We start from the raw sequence: 26,864 nt of genomic DNA, 5'->3' as shown, positions 1-26,864 counted from the left end.
ACAAGGATGTTGCCAGGACCTGAGTGCCTGAGCTTATCGGGAGAGGATGAGCAGGCTAGGACTTTATTCCTTGGAGCACAGGAGGATGAGGGGTGAACTTAGAGGTGTACAAAATCGTGAGGGGAATAGATTGTGGAGTTTCTTGCCAGAGTCGGGGAATCGTGAACCAGAGAATGTCGGTTTATGGTGATGGCGGGGAAGATTTAATAGGAACCTGAGGGGTACCTTTTTTACGTAAAGGGTGGTGGGTGTATGGAACGAGCTGCCGGAGGAGGTAGACACAAAATGCTGGAGCAACTCAGCGGGTCAGGCAGCATCTCGGGAGAGAAGGAATGGGTGAGACCCTTCCTCAGACTGCCTACTGCCGGAGGAGGTAGTTGGGGCAGGTACATGGCTAGGGTGGATTTGGAGGGATAAGGGCGAAACGCAGGCAGGTGGGACTAGTGTAGATGGGGCATGTTGGTCGGTGTGGGCAGGTGGGACTAGTGTAGATGGGGCATGTTGGTCGGTGTGGGCAGGTGGGACTAGTGTAGATGGGGCATGTTGGTCGGTGTGGGCATGTGGGACTAGTGTAGATGGGGCATGTTGGTCAGTGTGCGCAGGTGGGACTAGTGTAGATGGGGCATGTTGGTCGGTGTGGGCAGGTGGGACTAGTGTAGATGGGGCATGTTGGTCGGTGTGGGCAGGTGGGACTAGTGTAGATGGGGCATGTTGGTCGGTGTGGGCAGGTGGGACTAGTGTAGATGGGGCATGTTGGTCGGTGTGGGCAGGTGGGACTAGTGTAGATGGGGCATGTTGGCCGGTGTTGGGCTGATGGGCCTGTTTCCACACTGTATGACTCTTAAAGTCATGTATTGCCTGCTAAGTTTTGTAACAGCTGGTTTCATCTACCTGTGTTTGGCACTCAACCCACTACACCTTCTCTGTTCATGCAGCTGATCTTTACCGTTGTACTCTTCAGTGAAGGTTCCCTAAGCACCTTGTACCATATAAGGTCATCAGTGATGGGGGCAGAATTATGCCAATTGCCCATCATGTCTACTCCTCCATTCAATCATGGCTGATCTATCTCTCCCTCCCAACCCCATTCTGCTGCCTTCTCCCCATAACCCCTGACACCCGTACTAATAAATTTTTTACCTATCTCTGCCTTAAAAATATCCATTGATTTGGCCTCCACAGCTGTCTGGCAAAGAATCCCACAGATTCACTACCCTCTGACTAAAGAAATTCCTCCTCATCTCCTTCCTAAAGGAACGTCCTTTAATTCTGACGCTGTGCCCTCTGGTCCTAGACTCTCCCACTAGTGGAAACATCCTCTCCACATCCACTCTATCCAGGCCACTCACTATTCTGTACGTTTCAATGAGGTCCCCTCCTCATCATTTTAAACTCCAGCGAGTACAGGCCCAGTGCCTGTACTCAAACGCTCATCATAGGTTATCCCACTCATTCCTGTTCGCATCACCCTCTCTGCATGAAGAAACTGCCCCTTGCGTCTCTCTTAAATCTTTCCCCTCTCATCTCAAAACAGCGACCTCTGGTTCTGGACTCCTCTACCCTGGGGGAGAAAAACACAGCCACCATGCACTTTATCTATGACACTGATGATTATGCACACCTCCTCTCCAATCTCCTAAGCTCCCGAGCCCCTCATTATGCCCCTGAGACCTGGCAACATCCTGGTGAATTCTTTCAGCTTGGTATCCTTCTTGACTTTTATAAATTGTCCCTGGTGTGTAGGATAGTGTTAGTGTGCGGGGAGATCGCTGGTCAGCGCGGACTCGATGGGCCAAAGGGCTTGTTTCCACGCTGTATCTCTAATGTCTAATATCTAAATATCTTCATCATGGGCCCTGCCCCTCGATATCGTGCTTCCCCTAAAGCTCTCCACATGCAATGAGGGTCCCCTTGTAGAGAAGGATGGGGGTTTAATGTGTACAGATTGCATGTTTTTTTGCGTGGTGAGCCTGCTTTACTTAGAATTGCTAGCTGAAGTACCACAGGTTGTTTTGCAGAACTGCAGAGAGTGTTGTGACTAAAGGAGAGAGGGCTGATGCCAAGTAGTGCTGCTGAGAGCAACAAGTCTGTCCTGGACAATAAGAACCAGTGCAGAAATGTGCTGATTGTGTGATTAGCTGGACCCGTGACCACTCGTGTATAAATATACTGGCGGGGCACAGAATAATGGAGTGGGAGCGGGCAAGTATGTGACCGTAGTCGCAGTGACTCTCCCTCCCCCACTGGCGTGATAAAGTTGTGTCTTTACTATGAGCATCAGTGTGTGACGGTGTTTGATATTTCAGGACGCGGGCGGGCTTTACCCTGGTTCTACTAACAGACCGGCTTCTTCTTGCAGGGTCCTCATCCTCCACCTGAAACGGTACAGTTTTAACGTGCAGCTGTCTCTGAACAACAAGCTCGGTCAGCAGGTGATCATCCCCAAATACCTGGCCCTCGCTGCCCACTGCACTGAGACTACCCGGCAGCCCCATGCACTGGCCTGGAACACGCAGGGTCCGATGTAAGTAAAAGAACCATACTGCATAATGACTCAGTGGGTCAGGCGACATCTGTGGAGAAATGTGTAGGAAGGAACTGCAGATGCAGGTTTAAACCAAAGATAGGCGGCACTGGCGCAGCGGGTAGAGCTGCTGACTGACAGCGCCAGGGACCCGGGGTCGATCCTGACTATGTGTGCTGTCTGTCTTGTATACGCTGGAATCTAGAAGGATGAGAAGAGATCTTATCGAAACGTATAAGATTATTAAGGGGTTGGAAACATTAGAGGCAGGAAACATGTTCCCAATGTTGGGGGAGTCCAGAACCAGGGGCCACAGTTTAAGAATAAGGGGTAGGCCATTTAGAACTGAGATGAGGAAAAACTTTTTCAGTCAGAGAGTTGTGAATCTGTGGAATTCTCTGCCTCAGAAGGCAGTGGAGGCCAATTCTCTGAATGCATTCAAGAGAGAGCTGGATAGGGCTCTTAAGGATAGCGGAGTCAGGGGGTATGGGGAGAAGGCAGGAACGGGGTACTGATTGAGAATCATCAGCCATGATCATATTGAATGGTGGTGCTGGCTCGAAGGGATAAATAGCCTCCTCCTGCACCTATTTTCTATGTTTTGTGCAGTCTCTAACCTGGTTTTGTCATTACTGTTTGCATTTCGCAGTTCACGGCCACTGAAAACCTCTCAGTCGGTGAACTCTACAGTGGTCCAGTCTACACTGGGGAGGTAAGTATACAGGACTTGGTCTCACTGTAGTGCAATCCAGGGGGGGGGGGAAGGGGGGATTGATCATTGGAACCCACTGGGGTAGAGGAGATCAAGGTCGGGGAACTGGGAAAATAGGGAGGGGGGGTAAGGTTGGGCTTAGGAGAATTATCCCAGGAATGAGTGGGTTAACATATGATGAGCGTTTGTGGGCACTGGGCCTGTACTCGCTGGAGTTTAGAAGGATGAGGGGGGACCTCATTGAAACGTACAGAATAGTGAGCGGCCTGGATAGAGTGGATGTGGAGAGGATGTTTCCACTAGTGGGAGAGTCTAGGACCAGAGGGCACAGCCTCGGAATTAAAGGATGTTCATTTAGAAAGGAATAAGGACGAATTTCTTTAGTCAGAGGGTGGTGAATCTGTGGGATTCTTTGACACAGACGGTTGTGGAGGCCACAAGTCAGTGGATATTCTTAAGGCAGAGATAGATAGATAGATTCTTGATTAGTGCGGGTGTCAGGGGTTACGGTGAAAAGGCAGGAGAATGGGGTTAGGAGGGAGAGATAGATCAGCCATGATTGAATGGCGGAGTAGACTTGATGGGCCAAATGGCCTAATGCTGCTCCTATACTTATGCCCTGCTTGGGTTTTCTGTGGCATCTTCGGTTTCCTGCCACACTGCAAAGACGTGCAGGTTTGTAGGTTAAGTGGCTTGGTATAAATGTAAAATTGTCCCTAGTCTGTGTGTGGTGGTGTTAATGTGCGGGGATCACTTTGTCAGTGCGGACTCGGTGGGCCGAAGGGCTTGTTTCTGTGGTATCTCTAAACTAAATCAGAGCCGGCACCAATGACTCGGGAAAGGTGGAGCCCACAATGGTCCATTGTTGGCTGTGGAAGGGGTGATAGTGAAGGGGTACGGAGAGTGCAACTAGCAAGACGACCAGGTCGGTGGGGGGATGCAAGGGAATTTCAAGTAGCATCCTGGTGAATCTCCTCTGTCATTGTTGCCCGCAGGAAGTACTGCTTCAAGTCGTCGATCGTCATCCAGGACTCGGACAGTGAGGATGAGCATGTGAAGCGGGCCATGATGATCAGCAGACAGATGAATGACCAGGTTCACCAAGAGAGACAACAGGAGGACGAGGAAATACAGCTGGTGAGGCTGGCTACCCGAGCACTGGTGGTTTAGGCTTACAAGATGGCCACTGTTTGCGTGCTAGCTTTAATTCGTAGGAAGGAACTGCAGATACTGGTTTAAACCGAAGATGAGGTTGTTGCTGGGGTTGTTTTCCCTGGAGCAGAGAAGGCTGAGAGGGGACATGATCGAGGTGTACAAGATCATGAGGGGCATAGATAAGGTAGATGGCGGGGAACTTCTTCCACTGGTGGAAGGTTCAACAACGAGGGGACATAGATACAGGGTAAGGGGAGGGAGGTTTCGGGGGGATGTGAGAAAGAACTTTTTCACCCAGAGGGTGGTTGGAGTCTGGAACTCACTGCCTGGGGTGGTGGTGGAGGCGGGAACACTCACAACGTTTAAGAGGCATTTGGATGGGCACTTGAAATGCTACAACATTCAGGGCTACGGTACAAATGCGGGAAAATGGGATTAAAATTAGACTGTTTGGTAACGGGCGGCGCGGACACGATGGGCCGAAGGGCCTCTTTCTGTGCTGTAGGACTCTATGACTATGAACACAAAAAGCTGGAGTAACTCAGCGGGACGGGCAGCATCGCTGGAGAGAAGGAATGGGTGACGTTTCGGGTCTGAAGAAAGGTCTCAATCCGAAAGGTCACAGTTTCCTTCTCTCCTGAGATGCTGCCTATCCCCCTGACTTACTCCAGCTTATCACTAACGTTAGTTTAGTTTGGAGATATAGCGTGAAAACAGGACCTTCGGCCAACCGAGTCTGCACCGACCAGCGATCCCCGCACATTAGAAACATAGAAAATAGGTGCAGCAGGAGGCCATTTGGCCCTGCGAGCCAGCATCACCATTCATGCTGATCATCCACAATCAGTAACCCGTGCCTGCTTTCTCCCCACATCCCTTGATTCCGCTAGCCCCGAGAGCTCTACCGAACTCTCTTTTAAATTCATCCAGTGAATTGACCTCCACTGCCCTCTATAGCAGAGGATTCCACAAATTCACAACTCTTTGGGTGAAAAAGTGTTTTCTCATCTCAGTTTTAAATGGCCTCCCCTTTATTCCTAGACTGTGTGGCCCCTGGATCTGGACTCCCCCATTGGGAACATTTTTCCTGCATCTAGCTTGTCCAATCCTTTTATAATTTTATATGTTTCTCAAGTCAAGTCAAGTTTATTTGTCATATACAGATAAATGCGCAGATCTATAACATCCCCTCCCATCCTTCTAAATTCCAGTGAATATAAGCCCAGTCTTTCCAATCTTTCCTCATATGACAGTCCCGCTATCCGACATTAACACAATCCTACACACACTTAGACAATTTACACTTATACCAAACTCTACCGCTGCGCCACCGTGCCGCTGCGCCACCGTGGCGCCCATCACTGAAGCAGATCTACAATCATATTACAATCGCTCCACACTCTTAATTTTCTATTCCTACAACAACAATTCTTACTTTAACTATGATCTGGCTTTACCTTTCACGAGACGTTATTCCCTTATCATGTATCTGTACAGTTTGTAGGGGGCATGGCACACCTGACCATAAGGACAGCAAGGTCCGGCCAGACCATTTCACACATCACTGTCCTTTATGGTCATGTGTGCATACCACCTACAAACAGCATAGCAGTAAAACTCAGTTTATCTTTGTGTTACCAAGCCAATTGAACTACAAATCCGTACATCTTTGGAGTGTGGGAGGAAACCGGAGCACCTGGTGGAAACCCACGCAGGTCACGGGGAGAACGTACAAACTCTGTACAGACAGCACCCGTAGTCAGGATGGAACCCGGGAGTCTGGCGCTGTGAGGCAGCAACTCTACCGCTGCGCCACCATGACTGCATGGGTTTCTTCTCACTCTCTAAAGACGTGCAGGTTTGTTGGTTAATTGGCTTCTGTAAATTGTTCCTATTGTGTAGGATGGAACTAGTGAAAGGATGATTGTTGCTCTGTGTGGACTTGGTGGGCAAAGGGCCTGTTTCAACGCTGCATCTCTAAACTAAACTGGCTACTGAGGGAATGGCCACTAAATGTAAAGGGATATGACTTGATCTTGTTGCTTTTGTGCCAACTGGGCAAATATTTAGTTTAATTTAGAGATACAGCACGAAACAGGTCCTTCGGCCCACCGTGACCGTATTGACCAGCGATCCCCATACACTAGCACTATTCTATACACACGGGATAATTTACAGAAGCCAATCAACCTACAAACCTGTACGTCTTGGGTGTGTGTGGAACCGGAGCACCCGGAGAGAACCCACGGGGAGAACACACAAACTCCGTACAGACAGCACCTGTAGTTAGGATCAAGCCCGGGTCTCCGGCACTGTGAGGCAGCAACTGTACCGCTGTACCACCTGCTCCGGTTTCTTCCGACACTGCAAAGACATGCAGGTTTGTAGGTTAATTGGCTTGTGTGAATTGTCCCTAGTACGTAGGATAGAACTAGTGGAAAGGGCGATTGCTGCTCGGCACGGACTCAGTGGGACAAAGCAGGGCCTGTTTCTGTGCTCTTACCGCAGCCAATTAACGGACAAACCTGCACGTCTTTGGAGTGTGGGAGGAAACCGGAGCTCCCAGAGAAAGCCCACACGGTCACGGGGAGAACGTACAAACCCCGTACAGACAGCACCCGTGGTCAGGATGGAACCCGGGTATCTGGCGCTGTGAGGCAACTAACGCTGCGCGCAGGTAGGTTTTTAATTGTCACGTGTACAGAGGTACAGTGAAAAGCTTTGCGATATGATCAGATAAATCTAGGGATAAGAGCACAAATACAAATCAAGTCAAATGACAATAATACTTTATTAGCCAAGTATGTTTTGCAACATACGAGGAACTTCATTTGCCAAACAGTCATAACAATAAAAAGCAACAGAACACACAAAATACATTTTAACATTAACATCCCCCACAGTGACTCCTCCACATTCCTCACTGTGATGGAAGGCAAAAAAAAGTTCAATCTCTTCCCTTCTTTGTCCTCCAGCGGTCGGGGCCTCTAACCTTCTGTTGACGGGACGATCTTGACTCCCGTAGCCTCTGCACCACCGTGCGGTCTTGTTTAAATGTGCTGCTTGTCTCCCGGCCAGGCTCTCAAGGCTAGCAAGCAGGAGATGGAACTCCCGGCCACGACTCTGGTGCTGGACTCGTCCTTCGACAAGATGAGTGAAGACGAGTTGTTGGCCGCCGTGCTGGAGATTAGTAAGCAGGAGACGTCACAGAGCCTGGGCAGGGCCGAGGGCGAGGAGCAGCAGAAGCCCAGCAGTAGCCCCGACACCGGCTTCGGGGACGACGAGGCCCAGGAGTTATTGGAACAGCATGAAGTGGCGGAGGTGGACGTGTCCAGAAACACCATGGATACAGGTGGGTCACCAGAGTCATCGAGTGGAAACAGGTCCAACTTGCCCACACCGGCCAACATGTCCCAGCTACACTTGTCCCACCTCCCTGCGCTTGCCCCATATTTCTCCAAACCTATCCTATCCTTGTACTTGTCGGGCTGTTTCTTAAATGTTGGGATAGCCCCTGCTTCAACTACCTCCTCTGGCAGCTCGTTCCTTACACCCACCACCCTTTTCTGTGAAATTATTACCCCTCAGATTCCTATTAAATCTTTTTCCCTCTGTCCTCTGGTCCTCGATTCCCCTACTTTGGCCAAGAGACTCTGTGCATCTATCTGATCTATTCCTCTCATGATTTTATACACCTCTATGACCAGGGTGTAAGTGGTGCTTGATTATGGTGGCTGCTTTCACGAGGCAGCGTGAAGTGTAGATGGAGTCGATGGTGGGGAGTGTGGTGTGTGTGATGGACTGGGCTATATCTACAATGGTGGGGAGTGTGGTGTGTGTGATGGACTGGGCTATATCTACAATGGTGGGGAGTGGTGTGTGTGACGGACTGGGCTACATCTACAATGGTGGGGAGTGTGGTGTGTGTGATGGACTGGGCTATATCTACAATGGTGGGGAGTGAGGTGTGTGTGTGTGGGCTACATCTACAATGGTGGGGAGTGTGGTGTGTGATGGACTGGGCTGCATCTACAATGGTGGGGAGTGTGGTGTGTGTGACGGACTGGGCTACATCTACAATGGTGGGGAGTGTGGTGTGTGTGACGGACTGGGCTACCTCCACAACTCTGCAGTCTCTTGCAGCCTTGAGCAGAGCTGTTCCCAAACCAAGCTGTGATGCAACCTCACGGTATGCTTTCTTCTCGGCCCTGACAAACCCCCTTTCAGTCTCTTTCAATCTTTTGAACAGACCCTGTTGAAGCCACAAAGGACTTTGATGAGAATAAGGAGAATAAAACTCCAGAGGGTGCCCAGGGCGAGATGGAGTGGATGCAGCAGTATGAGTTGGACAGGGAGCGAGAGGAGCAGGAGTTGCAACAGGCTCTGGCACAGAGTCTGCAGGAGCAGGTTAGTCCCACACTGTTGATGTATATGTATCCTCTTTATATGAGAGAGAGAGTGTTTTATTGTCATATGTCCCAGATAGAACAGTGAAATTCTTACGTGCTGCAGCACAACATAGTACACTGTAAACATTGTACAATGTAAATCATAATAATAATAGTCTATTGTAGTTGAGAGCTTATTGGAGGTTGTAGTGTTTAATAGCCTGATGGCTGTAGGCAAGAAGCTGTTCCTGAACCTGGAGGTTACAGTTTTCAGGCTCTTGTACCTTCTTCCCCATGGCAGGGGTGAAATAGACAATAGACAATAGACAATAGGTGCAGGAGTAGGCCATTCAGCCCTTCGAGCCAGCACCGCCATTCAATGCGATCATGGCTGATCACTATCAATCAGTACCCCGTTCCTGCCTTCTCCCCATACCCCCTCACTCCGCTATCCTTAAGAGCTCTATCCAGCTCTCTCTTGAAAGCATCCAACGAACTGGCCTCCACTGCCTTCTGAGGCAGAGAATTCCACACCTTCACCACCCTCTGACTGAAAAAGTTCTTCCTCATCTCCGTTCTAAATGGCCTACCCCTTATTCTCAAACTGTGGCCCCTTGTTCTGGACTCCCCCAACATTGGGAACATGTTATCTGCCTCTAATGTGTCCAATCCCCTAATTATCTTATATGTTTCAATAAGATCCCCCCTCATCCTTCTAAATTCCAGTGTATACAAGCCCAATCGCTCCAGCCTTTCAACATACGACAGTCCCGCCATTCCGGGAATTAATCTAGTGAACCTACGCTGCACGCCCTCCATAGCAAGAATATCCTTCCTCAAATTTGGAGACCAAAACTGCACACAGTACTCCAGGTGCGGTCTCACCAGGGCCCGGTACAACTGTAGAAGGACCTCTTTGCTCCTATACTCAACTCCTCTTGTTACGAAGGCCAACATTCCATTGGCTTTCTTCACTGCCTGCTGTACCTGCATGCTTCCTTTCATTGACTGATGCACTAGGACACCCAGATCTCGTTGAACTCCCCCTCCTCCTAACTTGACACCATTCAGATAATAATCTGCCTTTCTATTCTTACTTCCAAAGTGAATAACCTCACACTTATCTACATTAAACTGCATCTGCCATGTATCCGCCCACTCACACAACCTGTCCAGGTCACCCTGCAGCCTTATTGCATCTTCCTCACAATTCACACTACCCCCCAACTTAGTATCATCTGCAATGAGTGTGTGGCCAGGACGGTGTGGGTCTCTGATGCTGGCTGCCTTTTCGAGGCAGCGACTTCGATAAATCCCTTCGATGGTGGGGAGGTCAGAGCCGGTGATGGGCTGGGCATGTTTAGTTTACAAAATGTCGGAAGCAACTGCAGATGCTGCTTTAAACCGGAGATAGACACAAAAAGCTGGAGTAACTCGAGGCAGTATCTCTGGAGAAAAGGAATAGAAACATAGAATATATGTGCAGGAGGTGGCCCTTCGAGCCAGCACCTCCATTCAATCTGATCATCCACAATCAGTACCCCGTTCCTACTTTTTCCCCATATCCCTTGATTCCCCCGCACTCTATCACTATCCAACACACGCTAGGGTCGATTGACAATTATACCAAGCCTATTATCCTACAGACCTGTACGTTTTTGGGATGTGGGAGGAAACCGGAGCACCCAGAGATAACCCACGAAGGTCACAGGGAGAACGTACAAACTCCGTACAGACAGCACCCGTAGTTAGGATGGAACCCGGGTCTCTGGCGCTGTGAGGCAGAAACTCTACCGCTGCGCCACAGTATCGCTCCTATTATAGTTATAATATTTATCATAGTTTCAGCATCTAGGTGTGCTTGTGTGCGTTTATTGTGGTTTAGTGTAAAGAATAGCATTTCTAACAGCACATGGTGGCGCAGCGGTAGAGCCACTGCCTTACAACGTCAGAGACCCAGGTTCGATCCTGACTACGGGTGCTGTCTACGGAGTTTTTACGTTCTCCCTGTGACTGCGTGGGTTTTCTCCGGGTGCTCTGGTTTCCGCCCGCAGTCCAAAGATGTGGAGGTTTGTAGGCTAATTGGCTTCGGTAAAATGGTAAATTGTCCCTGGTGTGTGTAGGATAGTGTTAGTGTGCGGGGATCGCTGGTCGGCGCGAACTCGGAGGGCCGAAGGGCCTGTTTCTGCGCTGTATCTATAAACTATTTCTCTGGATGCTTTCAAGAGAGAGTTAGATAGAGTTCTTAAAGAAAGCGGAGTCAAGGGACATGGGGAGAAGGCAGGAACGGGGCACTGATTGTGGATGATCAGCCATGATCACATTGAATGGCGGTGCTGGCTCGAAGGGCCGACTGGCCTACTCCTGCACCTATTGTCTATTGACTATTGTCTAAACTAAAAAAGCACAGCATTCCATCAGCATTGCTAGTGCAGTCTATGGAGCCTGAGCCATGGTCTCTGCCACCTACTATGTGGCTAATGTGTGAATGTTGGAGACAGGGTCATTACTAAAAGGTCTCTCTCTCTCTCCCTCTCTCTCTCTGACTGCTCAGGAGACTCTGGAGATGAAGGAAGATGATGACTTAAAACGAGCAACAGAATTGAGCATCCAAGGTAAGGCTCCATCACCGTAGACATTACATGATAGTGAAGTAGGGTTGCCAACTGTCTCGCTCCCAAATACGGGACAAGGTGACGTCACCACCCCACGTGACCTCACCCAGCCAGCGGCCACGTGCTCCCACTCCACCAATGGCGGCTGCAGGGCCGGGAGGCGGCGCCCGGGCCTACAGCGGCCACCGGGCCTACAGTGTTCGGACTTGCAGCGGCCCCTGGGCCTACAGTGTCATAGAAACATAGAAAATAGGTGCAGGAGTAGGCCATTCAGCCCTTCGAGCCTGCACCGCCATTCAATATGATCATGGCTGATCATCCAGCTCAGTAACCTGTACCTGCCTTCTCTCCATACCCCCTGATCCCTTTAGCCACAAGGGCCACATCTAACTCCCTCTTAAATATAGCCAATGAACTGGCCTCAACTACCTTCTGTGGCAGATAATTCCACAGACTCACCACTCTCTGTGTGAAGAAATGTTTTCTCATCTCGGTCCTAAAAGACTTCCCCCTTATCCTTAAGCTGTGACCCCTGGTTCTGGTGTCTGGGTCTAAAGCACACCCGGGCCTAATACGGGACAAGGGCGGACCGGTACGGGACAAACAAATTTAGCCCAAAATATATAAAGGATGTCCCGGCTAATACGGGACAGTTGGCGACCCTATACTGAAGTAATATTCAGGGAAGGAACAATGGAGGACCCGGCGTGGGGGGATCCACCATGAGGAGGGCAGGGGAGACAAAGGGCGACCTAGCGCGGGGGTGTACTTTGTAAGCGCCCTTTATGGGCGACTATTTGCATACCTTGGGTATGCAAGCAAAGAATTTCACTGTGACTTGTTACCTGTGACAATAAAGTATTCGTTCATTCATTCATTTAATATTCTGATTACTTTGTTTATCTGATCGCATTGTCGTGTAGCTAAATATAGAAGCTAAATATAGAAATAGAAAAATATGTGCCGGAGTAGGCCATTCAGCCCTTCGGGTCAGCACCACCATTCAACATGGCTGATCATCTAAAATCAGTACCCCATTCCTGCTTTTTCCCCAAATCAGTCGCTTGATTCCGTTAGCCCTGAGCGAAATCTAACTCTCTCTTGAATACATCCAGTGAATTGGCCCCCACTGCCTTCTGTAGCAGAGAATTCCACAGATTCACAACTCTCTGGGTGAAAAGGTTTTTCCTCATCTCAGTCCTAAATGGCCTACCCTTATTCTTAAACTGTGACCCCCCCCTGGTTCTGGACTCCCCCAACATGGGAAACATTTTTCCTGCATCTAGCCTGTCCAATCCCTTAAGAACGTTATATGTTTCTATAAAATCCCCTCTCATCCTTCTAAATTCCAGTGAAGACAAGCCCAGTCGACCCACTCTTTCATCATAGGCCCCCAAACAGTAGCCTCGACATAGGGTGCAAGTTGAATCAGGAGATAAAATTGGCGTGTCACAAATGTAATGCTACGGTGGTTATGGGAGATTTCAACATGCAGGTAGACTGGGAAAATCAGGTTGGAAATGGACCCCAGGAAAGAGAGTTTGTAGAGTGCCTTCGAGATGGATTCTTAGAACAGCTTGTACTGGAGCCTACCAGGGAGAAGGCAATTCTGGATTTAGTGTTGTGTAATGATCCTGATCTGATAAGGGGACTAGAGGTAAAAGAGCCATTAGGAGGCAGTGATCACAACATGATAAGTTTTACTCTGCAAATGGAAAGGCAGAAGGGAAAATCGGAAATGTCGGTATTACAGTATAGCAAAGGGGATTACAGAGGCATGAGGCAGGAGCTGGCCAAAATTGACTGGAAGGAGGCCCTAGCAGGGAAGACGGTAGAACAGCAATGGCAGGTATTCCTGGGAATAATGCAGAGGTTGCAGGATCAATTTATTCCAAAGAGGTGGAAAGACTAAGGGGAGTAAGAGACACCTGTGGCTGACAAGGGAAGTCAGGGACAGCATAAAAATTAAGGAGAGGAAGTATAACATAGCAAAGAAGAGTGGGAAGACAGAGGATTGGGACTCTTTTAAAGAGCAACAAAAGTTAACTAAAAAGGCAATACGGGGAGAAAAGATGAGGTACGAGGGTAAACTAGCCAATAATATAAAGGAGGATAGCAAAAGTTTTTTTAGGTACGTGAAGAGGAAAAAAATAGTCACGGCAAATGTGGGTCCCTTGAAGACAGAAGCAGGGGAATTTATTATGGGGAACAAAGAAATGGCAGACGAGTTAAACCGTTACTTTGGATCTGTCTTCACTGAGGAAGATACACACAATCTCCCAAATGTTCTTGGGGCCGGAGAACCTAGGGTGATGGAGGAACTGAAGGAAATCCACATTAGGCAGGAAATGGTTTTGGGTAGACTGATGGGACTGAAGGCCGATAAATCCCCAGGGCCTGATGGTCTGCATCCCAGGGTACTTAAGGAGGTGGCTCTAGAAATAGTGGAAGCATTGGAGATCATTTTTCAATGTTCTATAGATTCAGGATCAGTTCCTGTGGATTGGAGGATAGCAAATGTTATCCCACTTTTTAAGAAAGGAGGGAGAGAGAAAACGGGTAATTATAGACCAGTTAGTCTGACATCATATCATATCATATCATATACAGCCGGAAACAGGCCTTTTCGGCCCACCAAATCCGTGCCGCCCAGCGATCCCCGTACATTAACACTATCCTACACCCACTAGGGACAATTTTTATTTATTTTTTACATTTACCCAGCCAATTAACCTACATACCTGTACGTCTTTGGAGTGGTGGGGAAGATGCTGGAGTCAATTATAAAAGACGAAATTGCTGAGCATTTGGATAGCAGTAACAGGATCATTCCGAGTCAGCATGGATTTACGAAGGGGAAATCATGCTTGACAAATCTACTGGAATTTTTTGAGGATGTAACTAGGAAAATTGACAGGGGAGAGTCAGTGGATGTGGTGTACCTCGACTTTCAGAAAGCCTTCGACAAGGTCCCACATAGGAGATTAGTGGGCAAAATTAGGGCACATGGTATTGGGGGTAGGGTACTGACATGGATAGAAAATTGGTTGACAGACAGAAAGCAAAGAGTGGGGATAAATCGGTCCCTTTCGGAATGGCAGGCAGTGACCAGTGGGGTACCGCAAGGTTCGGTGCTGGGACCCCAGCTATTTACGATATACATTAATGACTTAGACGAAGGGATTAAAAGTACCATTAACAAATTTGCAGATGATACTAAGCTGGGGGGTAGTGTGAATTGTGAGGAAGATGCAATAAGGCTGCAGGGTGACTTGGACAGATTATGTGAGTGGGCGGATACATGGCAGATGCAGTTTAATGTAGATAAGTGTGAGGTTATTCACTTTGGAAGTAAGAATAGAAAGGCAGATTATTATCTGAATGGTGTCAAGTTAGGAGGAGGGGGAGTTCAACGAGATCTGGGTGTCCTAGTGCATCAGTCAATGAAAGGAAGCATGCAGGTACAGCAGGCAGTGAAGAAAGCCAATGGAATGTTGGCCTTCGTAACAAGAGGAGTTGAGTATAGGAGCAAAGAGGTCCTTCTACAGTTGTACCGGGCCCTGGTGAGACCGCACCTGGAGTACTGTGTGCAGTTTTGGTCTCCAAATTTAAGGAAGGATATTCTTGCTATGGAGGGTGTGCAGCGTAGGTTCACTAGGTTAATTCCCGGAATGGCGGGACTGTCGTATGTTGAAAGGCTGGAGCGATTGGGCTTGTATACACTGGAATTTAGAAGGATGAGGGGGGATCTTATTGAAACATATAAGATAATTAGGGGATTGGACACATTAGAGGCAGGAAACATGTTCCCAATGTTGGGGGAGTCCAGAACAAGGGGCCACAGTTTAAGAATAAGGGGTAGGCCATTTAGAACGGAGATGAGGAAGAACTTTTTCAGTCAGAGTGGTGAAGGTGTGGAATTCTCTGCCTCAGAAGGCAGTGGAGGCCAGTTCGTTGGATGCTTTCAAGAGAGAGCTGGATAGAGCTCTTAAGGATAGCGGAGTGAGGGGGTATGGGGAGAAGGCAGGAACGGGGTACTGATTGAGAGTGATCAGCCATGATCGCATTGAATGGCGGTGCTGGCTCGAAGGGCTGAATGGCCTACTCCTGCACCTATTGTCTATTGTCTATTGTCTATTATCATACGACAGTCCCGCCATCCTGTGAATTAACCTGGTGAACCCGGTTAGGGCGGCACGGTGGCGCAGCGGTAGAGTTGCTGCCTTACAGCGAAGGCAGCGCCGGAGACTCAGGTTTGATCCTGACTACGGGAGCTGTATTTACGGAGTTTGTACGTTCTCCCCGTGACCTGCGTGGGTTTTCTCCGAGATCTTCGGTTTCCTCCCACACTCCAAAGACGTACAGGTATGTAGGTTAATTGGCTGGGCAAATGTTTTTTTTTAAATTGTCCCTAGTGTGTGAAGGATAGTATTAATGTGCGGGGATCGCTGGGCGGCACGGACCCGGTGGGCCGAAGGGCCTGTTTCCGCGCTGTATCTCTAAAAAAAAAAACACGCTGCACTCCCTCAATAGCAAGAATATGACAATAATCTCACTGATGTGTATGCAGAAACAGAATCTCACTGTACCTTGGTACGCGTGATAATAAAGGAACCATAATAAGGATTATTCGTGTAGGTCCACAAGCAAAGTGCTGGCAGACCTCAGGGGGTCAGGCAGTGTTGTAGGGTCTTGTAATCATTCATTGTAAAATGGTAACTTAGTTCAGTTTCAGTGTTCAGTTTAGTTTATTGTCCCGTGTACCGAGGTACGGTGAAATGCTTTTGCTGCGTGCTATCCAGCCATCAGAAAGACAATACATGATTACAATCGAACCATTTTCAAGAGAGAGTTAGATTTAGCTCTTAGGGCTAAGGGAATCAAGGGGTATGGGGAAAAAGCCAGAACGGGGCACTATTTGGATGATCAGCCATGATCATATTGAATGGCGGTGCTGGCTCGAAAGGCTGAATGGCCTCCTCCTGCACCTATTTTCCATGTTTCAATTTACAGTGTATAGATACATGATAAGGGAATAACATTTAGTGCAAGGTAAAGCCAGCAAAGTCCGATCGATAGACATAGAAGAAGGGGGCGTGGCTGTGTTCTGCAGCTGCGGCTCACCGGCAGTCTCTCTGTCTTTTTTTTGTTTTTTAGCTATTGTCATCGTTTAATGTATGTTTTGTTCTATTTTTAACTCTGTATATGTGGGGGGGGGTGGGGGAAACCTTTTTTCAAATCTCCTCCTCAACGGAGATGCGACCTTTACCGTGTCGTATCTCCATTCGCGCTACGGCCTAACATCGTGGAGTTGGCGGCCTCCAGCTGGGATCGACCTTGAAGACTCCGGTCGCAGGGCCTGGACTTACCATCTCGGAGGCTTCGGCCGTGGGCCCTGCAGACCGCAACATCGGGAGTTCGCAGGTCCCTGGCTGGCGACCGGTTTTTGGGAGCTCCAGCCGTAGCAGCTTCGACCGCCCCGAAGCGCGAGGTACGATCGACCCGCTCGCAGCCCCTTCATCGCCCTGCGTGGCTCGGCCGCAGCACTTTCCATCGCCCGGTGGGGGCTCAGGACCTTCATCGGCCTGCTTGGCTCGGCCCTGGGACTTACCATCGCCCGGTGGGGGCTCAGGACCTTCATCGGCATGCTCGGCTCGGCCCTGGGACTTTCCATCGCCCGGTGGGGGCTTCAAAAAGTTGGGAGCCTCGATCACCTCGTGGCACCACGGGAGAAGAAATCAGGAGGAGATAAGACTTTGCCTTCCATCACAGTGAGGGTGTGCCTAGAGCAATCACTGTGATGGCTGTTTGTGTAAAAATTGTACCTGTGTGTCCTGTGCTTTTTGCTGTCTACTGCCGGACCCTGACGTGAGAGGACGCTGGCGTTGTTTATTCGCCGCTTCTCCGTTAGGATAGTTTGTCTGTTTGTTTTTATATTATGATTGTTTATGTAAAGCGCTTTGAGCACCTGGTAAGGCGCTATATAAAATAAATGCTTGTTATTATTATTATTATTATAACATGCTGGAGTAGCTCAGCGGGACAGGCAGCATCTCAGGAGAGAAGGGATGGGCGACGTTTTGGGTCGAGACCCTTCTTCAGATTAGAGTCCGGGGAAAGGGAGACGAGAGATACAGACGGTGACGTAGAGAGATATGGAACAAATGAATGGGGAAAATGCAAAAATGTAACAACGATAAAGGAAACAGGCCATTGTTAGCTGTTTGCTGGGTGAGAATGAGAAGCTGGTGCGACCTGGGTGGGGGTAGGATGGAGAGAGACGTCCCCTGACATTCTAGCCTTAGAGGGAGTACAGAGAAGGTTCACCAGATTGATCCCTGGGATGGCAGGACTTTTATATGAGGAAAGACTGGATAGACTGGGCTTGTACTCGCTGGAATTTAGAAGACTGAGGGGGGATCTTATAGAAACATATAAAATTCTTAAGAGGTTGGAGAGGCTAGATGCGGGAAGATTGTTCCCGATGTTGGGGAAGTCCAGAACCAGGGGTCACAGCATAAGGATAAGGGGGAAGTCTTTTAGGACCGAGATGAGAAAACATTTCTTCACACAGAGAGTGGTGAATCTGTGGAATTCTCTGCCACAGAAGGTAGTTGAGGCCAGTTCATTGGCTATATTTAAGAGGGAGTTAGATGTGGCCCTTGTGGTTAAAGGGATCAGGGGGTATGGAGAGAAGGCAGGTACGGGATACTGAGTTGGATGATCAGCCATGATCATATTGAATGGCGGTGCAGGCTCGAAGGGCCGAATGGCCTACTCCTGCACCTATTTTCTATGTTTCTATGATAGTCTGAGGGTTACCAATGAGGTAAATAGGACTGCTCTCTGGTTGCAGTGGGATGATTCAGTTGCTTGACTTCTGTGCTTGCAGAGTTCAATAGCTCATTCGGAGAGCTCATGGGTTCAGATGAAGACTCTGGCAATGAAGAAGTCCTGGACATGGATTACAGTGAAGCTGAAGCTGAAGAGCTGAAGAGGAATGCGGAGGTGAGCGGGTAGAGCTGGGCATCGGATGGCAACAGGGGAGGGAGGGAGGGAGGGTGACACAAAGTGCTGCAGTAACTCAGCGGGTCAGGCAGCAACTCAGGCAACAGCACGGTGGCGCAGCGGTAGAGTTGCTGCCTTACAGCGAATGCAGCGCCGGAGACTCGGGTTCCATCCCGACTACGGGCGCCCTCTGTACGTAGTTTGTACGTTCTCCCCGTGACCCGCATTGGTTTTCTCCGAGATCTTCGGTTTCCTCCCACACTCCAAAGACGTACAGGTTTGTAGGTTAATTGACTGGGTAAATGTAAAAATCCCCCAAAAATTGACCCTAATGTGTTAGTGTGCGGGGATCGCTGGGCGGCGCGGACTCGGTGGGCCGAAGGGCCTGTTTCCGCGCTGTATCTCTAAAATCTAAAAAAAAACTTTTTTTTTAAAAAAGAAGAAGGAAAGTGTGACTTTTTGGGTCGAGACCCTTCTTCAAGTCTGGCCACAGCACTCGGCCAATCCCATTCGATCTTGCTGATAGTGAACAGGTCTGGCATTGCACACCTGCAGTACGGTGGCGCAGTGGCAGAGTTGCTACCTCACAGCGTCAGAGACCCGAGTACAATCCCAACTATGGCTGCTGTCTGTATGTTCTCCCCGTGACCTGTGTGGTTTCCTCGAGATCTTCGGTGTCCTCCCGCTCTCCAAAGACGTACAGGTTTGTAGATTAATAGACTTGGGTAAAAATTGTAAATTGTCCCTAGTGTGTAGGATGGGGATCGCTGGTCGGCGTGGACTCAGTGGGACAATTTACAATTGTACTGAAGCCAATTAACCTACAGACTTGTACGTCCTTGGAGGGTGGGGAAAAAACGAAGATCTTGGAGAGTGCCCGTACGGACAGCACCTGTAGTCGGGATCGAACCCTGGTCTCTGGCACTGTGGGGGCAGCAGCTCTACCCGCTGCGCTGCCCTGATGGGATTTGGTATTGTTGTTACAAAGTCTTACTCAAGTGCATTTAGACAATAGACAATAGGTGCAGGAGGAAGCTATTCGGCCCTTCGCGCCAGCACCGCCATTCACTGTGATCATGGCTGATCATCCACAATCAGTACCCCGTTCCTGCCTTCTCCCCATACCCCCTGACTCCGCTATCTTTAAGAGCTCTATCTAACTCTCTCTTGAAAGCATCCAGAGAATTGGCCTCCACTGCCTTCTGAGGCAAAGAATTCCACAGATTCACAACTATGGGTGAAAAAGTTCTTCCTCATCTTCTAAATGACTTCCCCTTATTCTTAATCCGTGGCCCCTGGTTCTGGATTTAGTGGATTGGCAGTCTAGAGGCAGAGCTGCAATAGTGCGGCAAGTTGGCAGAGTTGCCGCCTTGGAGCGCTGGAGCCCCGAGTGCTGTCTGTACGGAGTTTGTACGTTCTCCGCGTGACTGTGTGGGTTTTCTCCGGGATCGCCGTTTTCCACCCCACACTCCAAAGACGTGCAATTGGAGGAACAGCACCTCATATTTCGCTTGGCTCGTTTACACCCCAGTGGTATGAACACTGACTTCCCTAACTTCAGATAGTCCCTGCTTTCCCTCTCTATCCCCTCCCCTTCCCAGTTCTCCCACCAGCATTCCTGTCTCCGACTGCATCCTACCTTTGTCCCAGCCCCTCCCCTGACATCAGTCTGGAGAAGGGTCTCGACCCGAAAGGTCACCCATTCCTTCTCTCCACAGATGCTGCCTGACCCGCTGAGTTACTCCAGCATTTTGTGTCCACCTTTGATTTAAACCAGCATCTGCAGTTTTCTTTCCCACAGGTTTGTAGGTTAGTTGGCTTGGTGTATGTGTAAATTGTCCCTAGTGTGTGTAGGATAGTGTTAGTGTGCAGGGATCGCTGGTCGGTGCGGACTGGTGGGCCGGAGGGCCTGTTTTCACGCTGGATCTCTAAACTAAACTAATAAACTAGACTAAAGTTGCCCCATTTACAGTTTGATATCGTTAACTGACTGCTTGCTTCCTGTTCTTGCAGACTGGCGAACTCGCTCACTCCTACCGATTGATCAGTGTGGTCAGTCACATTGGCAACTCCTCTTCCTCTGGTAGGTACCAACCGCCTAACCTGTAACCAGGATATGAATGTCATGGCCCAGTGGGCAGCATGCCTGCTTCTGATGCCCAAACTGAGAGTTCATATCACACTCCAGACACATGACCACAAGTTATCAGGCAACTGAACCATCCTAAAACATAGAAAGAAGGATTAGGTGACGTTTTGGGTCGAGACCCTTCTTCAGACTGAAGATGGGTCTCGACCCGAAACGTCACCTATTTCTTCTCTCCCGAGGTGCTGCCTGACCCGCTGAGTTACTGCAGCATTTTGTGTCTACCTTCGATTTATACCAGCATTTCTTTCATACATTAAAACATAGACAATAGATGCAGGAGGAGGCCATTTGGCCCATCCCCCCAGCACCGCCATTCAATATGATCATGGCTGATCATCTAAAATCAATACCCCGTTCCTGCCCTCTCCCCATGTCCCTTGATTCCTTTAGCCCTAAGAGCTAAATCTAACTCTCTTGAAAACATCCAGTAAATTGGCCTCTACTGCCTTCTGTGGCAGAGAATTCCACAGATTCACAACTCTCCGGGTGAAGAAGTTTTTCCTCATCTCAGTCCTAAATGGCCTACCCCTTATTCTACCACAACCAGAGAACAGTGCTGAACTACTATCTACTTCATTGGTGACCCTCGGACTATCCTTGATCGGACCTTGCTGGCTTTACCTTGCACGAAACGTTATTCCTTATGTATCTAGACACTGTAAATGGCTCGATTGTAATCATGTATTGTCTTTCTGCTGACTGAACAGCAGGCAACAAAAGCTTTTCACTGTACACGTGACAATAAAACGAACTGAAGGGGTAGGGTACTGAGGGAGCTTAGTGGAATTCATTGCCACAGGCGGCTGTGGAGGCCAAGTCAATGGATATTTTTTAAGGCAGAGTGATAGATGCTTGATTAGAACGGGTGTCAGGTTATGGGGAGAAGGCAGGACAATGGGGTTAGGAGGGAGAGATAGATCGGCCATGGTTGAATGGTGGAGTAGACTTGATGGACAGCATGGCCTAATTCTGCTCCTATCACATGAACTTAGCACCAGGAGGGCACCCTTACACAGGTGTGGAACCAAATCCCGTGACACTTTTGAAGAATGGCGATGATTTAAGGTGTTTAGTTTATTGTCGCATATGCTGAGGTACAATAAAAAACCTTTGCTTGCTAACCAGTCACCGTAAAGACATTGCATGGTTACAATCGAGCCGTCCACAGTGTACAGATACAGGATAAAGGAAATAACATTTAGTGGGAGGTAAAGTCTAATCAAAGATAGTCCGAGGGTCTCCAGTGAGGTAGATGGGAGGTCAGGACCGCTCTCTAGTTGGTGAGAGGACGGTTCAGTTGCCTGATAACAGCCGGGAAGAAACTGCCCCTGAATCTGGAGGTGTGCGTTTTCACACTTCTGTACCTCTTGCCCGATGGGAGAGGGGAGAAGAGGGAGTGGCCGGGGTGAGACTGGTCCTTGATTATGCTGCTGGCCTTGCCGAGGCAGCGTGAGGTGTAGATGGAGTCGGTGGGAGGGAGGTTGGTTTGTGTGATGGTCTGAGCTGCGTCCACAATTCTCTGCAATTTCTTGCAATCTTCATAAGTGGTAGGAGCAGAATTATGCCTTTTGGCCCATTAAATCTACTCTGCCATTTAATCATGGCTGATCTATCCTTCTCTCTTACCCCCATTTTCCTGCCTTCTCCCCAAAACCCATGACACCCTTTTTCCCAAACCATGCTGTGATGCATCAAGATAAAATCTATTGCTATCTAATCTCAGTTTAGTTTAGAGATACAGCGTGGAAACAGGCCCTTCGCCCTACCGAGTCCATGCCAATCAGCGATACCCGCACAGTAACATTGTCCTACACACATTAGGGACAATTTACATTTATACCAAGCCAATTAACCTACAAACCTGCGCATCTTTGGAGTGTGGGAGGAAACCGAAGATCTCGGAGGGCGGGGGCGGGACCCCATGCAGGTCACGGGGAGAACGTACAAACTCCGCACAGACAGCACCCGTAGTCGGGATCGAACCCGGGTCTCTGGCACTGAAAACTCTGTAAGACAGCAATTCTACCGCTGCGCCAATGAACCGCCCATTATTTTGAGCGGCACGGTGGCGCAGCAGTAGAGTTGCTGCCTTGCAGCGAATGCAGCGCCCTAGACCCGTGTTCGATCCCGACTACGGGTGCTGTCTGTGCGGAGTTTGTACGTTCTCCCCGTGATCTGCGTGGGGGTTCCCCCTCCTCTCCGAGATCTTCGGTTTCCTCCCACACTCCAAAGACGCACAGGTTTGTAGGTAAATTGGCTTGGTAAATGTAAAAAATGTCCCTGGTGTGTGTGGGATAGTGTTAGTGTGCGGGGATCGCTGGTCGGCGCGGACACTGTGGGCCGAAAGAGCCTGTTTCCGCGCTGTATCTCTAAACTAAACTAAAATAGGCTGATCAAATTTTGTAACCTTCTGGCGATTGTTTATCTTGTGAAGGACACTACATCAGTGATGTCTTCGACATAAAGAAGCAGAGCTGGCTGACGTACAACGATCTGGAGGTGTCGCGGACGGTGGAGGGCACAGTACAGGCAGACCGTGACAAGAGCGGCTACATATTTTTCTACATGCACAAGTAAGAACTGAACGAGATCCTGCCCCGCTGCCTGAGACATAGACATGCTGGTCTCTTTTAGGTTTTAGCCTGGGAGAAAAGGTGGCGCAGTGGTAGTATAAGATAAAGTACAGTTGGGGCCCGTTGCAGGTGTGGGTTAGTGAGGCCCGGAGCTGTGGGAGAGTTGCTGCCTTACAGCGAATGCAGCGCCGGAGACCCAGGTTCCATCCCAACTACGGGCGCCGTCTCTATAGAGTTTGTACGTTCTCCCCGTGACCTGCGTGGGTTTTCTCCCAGATCGGTTTCCTCCCACACTTCAAAGACCATTAAGCCTACTCTGTTGTTCAATCATGGCTGATCTATCCTTCCCTCTTACCCCCATTCCCCTGCCCCCTCCCCATTCCCCTGCCCCATTCCCCTGCCTTCATCCCCATTCCCCTGCCTTCTCCCCATTCCCCTGCCTTCTCCCCATTCCCCTGCCTTCTCCCCATTCTCCTGCCTTCTCCCCATAACCCCTGACAACCTTGTTCCCAAACCATGCTGTGATGCATCGTGATAAAATCTAATGCTATCTAATCTCAGTTTAGTTTAGAGATACAGCGTGGGAACAGGCCCTTCGGCCCACCGAGTCCATGCCAATCAGCGGTACCCGCAGAGGTTTGTAGGTTAATTGGCTTGGTAAATGTAAAAACATTGTCCCTAGTGGGTGTAGGATAGTGTTAGTGTGCGGGGATCGCTGGTCGGTGTGGTCCCGGTGGGCCGACAGGGCCTGTTTCCGCGCTGTATCTCTAAACTAAACTAAACACCGTGGAAACAGGCCCTTCGGCCCAGTGAGTTCAGTTTAAACGGGTTCAGAGGGATATTGGCCAAACACTGGCTGGTGGAACGAGTGTAGATGGGGCATGTTGGTGGGAATGGGCAAGTTGGGCTGAAGGGCCTGTCTCCACGATGTGTGACTCTACCGCTTGTCATTGTGCCACCATGACAGATGCAGTGAGTGAAAGATCAGTCTGAGCTTGAATTTAGTTTATTGTCACAGTGAAAAGCTTTTGTCGCGCGTTAACCAGTCAGCGGATTGACTATATATGATTATAATCGAGCCGTCCACAGTGAACAGATACAGGATAAAGGACATAACGTCCAGTGCATGGTAAAGCATGATTAAAGATAGTCCGTGGGGCACCAATGTGGTTGATAACAGTCAAGCACTGCTCTCTGGGTGTGGCAGGATGATTTAATTGCCTGATAACAGCTGGAAAGAAACTGTCCCTGATCACCCATACAACAGTCCTTTCACACACACTTGGGACAATTTACAGAAGTTAAATTAACCTACAAATTCAATTAAGCTAACCAGTACCCAGTCATATAAGAAAACAACTGCAGATGCTGGTACAAATCGAAGGTATTTATTCACAAAATGCTGGAGTAACTCAGCAGGTCAGGCAGCATCTCAGGAGAGAAGGAATGGGTGACGTTTCGGGTCGAGACCCTTCTTCAGACTGGTCCCAGTCATTATCACCTTCTCCATGGCCAATAACAGACTGTTGTGGGCTCCACCTTGATCATCGTTCAGAAGTGATAGGAGTAGAATTAGGCCATTCAGCCCATCACACAACTCTTAACGCAGCGGATCAGGCAGCATCACTGGACAGGTGACGTTTCGGGTCGGGACCCTTCTTCAGAACATACAATTCCCCACTCTCCAATGTGAGCTGACCACCTCAAACTCCAACCAAACCCTCACCCCTCAAAACCCCTCCCTCGACCCCTACCTCGATGCACACCCACGTGGGGCATGTTTCCACACTGTTTCTCAAACTAAAAGAGAGGTTAAGCTTGGGGAGAGGTTGATCAGGCTGGGTCTCTATTCCATGGAGCGCAGGAGGATGAGGGGTGATCTTATAGATGTGTACAAAATCATGAGAGGAATAGATCGGGTAGATGCACAGTCTCTTGCCCAGAGTAGGGGAATCGACTAGAGGACATAGGTTTAAGGTATTCGATAGAGCTCGAGGTGTTAGCGGAATCAGGTGGTATGGGGAGAAGGCAGGCACGGGTTGCTGATTGTGGATGATCAGCCATGATCACAATGAATGGCCAAATGGCCTCCTCCTGCACCTATTTTCAATGTTTCTATGAAGGGGAAAAGATTTTATAGGGATCTGAATGGAGCTGCCTCGAAGGGTTGAATGGCCTACTCCTGCACCCATTTTCAAAGTTTCCATGTTTCTTCTTTCCCTTTTACAGGGAGATACTGGAGGAGTTGGTGGAGGCAGAGAGAAGTCCGCAGCCGAGTGGTTTGGACTGCAACAGGCCTGTGCTACAGCCCCTGTGAGAGAGGCCACACACTACAGCACCCCGTTACTCCAACCAGGGGCCGACCCTCGTTTACAGTCCGTCCCGACGGGGGGGAGGGAGAGGAAATACCTCTGTCAATACTGACAGGTCGTTGTCAGAATGCAGTAGTCAGTGGGTGCGTGCCTCTCTGCTCGTTTGGAAACGGGAATCGGTGCTGGAGTTCAACGTCACATCCCCCGGCTGTGAGCTCATTCCTCTCGACCGCCTGCCAGCCCCAGAGCTCTCTCTCGCACACACACGCGCGCACACATACACACAACACGCGCACACATACACACACACACAGATACACACACACACACAGATACACACACACACAGATACACACACACACACAGATACACACACAGATACACACACACACAGATACACACAGACACAGACACACACACACACACACAGATACACACACACAGATACACACACACACATGCACACATACAGATACACATACACGCACGCACACACACACACAGATACACACACAGATACACACACATACACGCACGCACACACAAGGATCCTGGTGCCAATCTGTCACTATTTCCAACAAATTCCCCGGGGAATTCAAGGTGGAATATTGAACGGCTGGACTGATCAGACACTGGTGGGGGACGGGTGTTTTATATGTTTTTTTTAAAGTAAGAAATATATAATATATGAATCTAAATTTGCTGTTCTTGCCCTGAAGTGGTCTGTGTGTGTGTGTGTGTGTGTGGTACGTGGGAGTGGGCCCTGAGACGGAGGCCTGGGTCACACACAGTTGCTTTAAACACTCTGCGTTTTCCCTTAGAAGACGTTCAGACTGTAGTGGGGAAACGGGGATTTTGGACTCCTCTTTTGTATAGTTGAGTTGTAACATGTCACGGTTTTCCTGAAGGCCGTAGCAGTAACACTGTATTTCCACCTTTCCAGTAAGTGGGGTGTCGTGTTCTTCTCTCGTTTAGGGAATGGAGAGGCAGGTCTGAGTGTTTTGGATCCAAGGGTAGGTCCGGTCGCCGTTGCCTCCGTGCTCTGAGCGGACCACCTGCCACACCCTAGGTACACACAACAAGCTGGAGTATCTCAGCGGGTCGGGCAGCATGTCAGGAGAGAAGGAATGGGCCACGTTTCAGGTCCAGACGTCACCCATTCCTTCTCTCCCGACCCGCTGAGATACTCCAGCTTTTTGTGTCTACCTTCGATTTAAACCGGCATCCACAGTTTTTTTTTTTCCTGCTACGCCCTCCCGCCCACCCTCCCACTCTTTTTTTTTTAGTTCGGGCAGCTGCGAGTTTTCCACAGGAGGTGGATTTCCCGAATGAAAATGCGTAGTCTGTGATCAGTGCAGCCGCCCCAGCAGTGTGTGGGATCAGAATCTTCACCCGACAACAGACCGGCTTAGGTGCCCTTACTTGTCT

At 49.3% G+C, this 26,864-nt stretch overlaps 1 protein-coding gene across 3 annotated transcripts in view; it reads left to right on the top strand.

Annotated features, from left to right (window-relative positions):
• The window catches only part of usp37 (ubiquitin specific peptidase 37), a 70,393-nt gene extending 43,830 nt beyond the window's left edge, over positions 1-26,563 (top strand). For all 3 annotated transcript variants that reach the window (XM_078404349.1, XM_078404347.1, XM_078404348.1), the window contains exons 15-24: positions 2,360-2,524; positions 3,174-3,236; positions 4,232-4,373; positions 7,470-7,743; positions 8,641-8,798; positions 11,334-11,394; positions 18,287-18,402; positions 20,416-20,485; positions 22,986-23,124; positions 25,354-26,563. In XM_078404349.1, coding sequence (XP_078260475.1) covers positions 2,360-2,524; positions 3,174-3,236; positions 4,232-4,373; positions 7,470-7,743; positions 8,641-8,798; positions 11,334-11,394; positions 18,287-18,402; positions 20,416-20,485; positions 22,986-23,124; positions 25,354-25,441 — 1,276 coding nt within the window. In that variant the 3' untranslated portion in view covers positions 25,442-26,563. The remainder of the gene's footprint in view (positions 1-2,359; positions 2,525-3,173; positions 3,237-4,231; positions 4,374-7,469; positions 7,744-8,640; positions 8,799-11,333; positions 11,395-18,286; positions 18,403-20,415; positions 20,486-22,985; positions 23,125-25,353) is intronic.
• Positions 26,564-26,864: the final 301 nt, after the last annotated feature.

Source organism: Rhinoraja longicauda, chromosome 8 (genome assembly GCF_053455715.1).
Source record: "Rhinoraja longicauda isolate Sanriku21f chromosome 8, sRhiLon1.1, whole genome shotgun sequence".
Classification (NCBI taxonomy): domain Eukaryota; kingdom Metazoa; phylum Chordata; class Chondrichthyes; order Rajiformes; family Arhynchobatidae; genus Rhinoraja; species Rhinoraja longicauda.
Note: the sequence above shows the minus strand (reverse complement) of the source record. Positions and strands in the feature narration are given on the sequence as shown.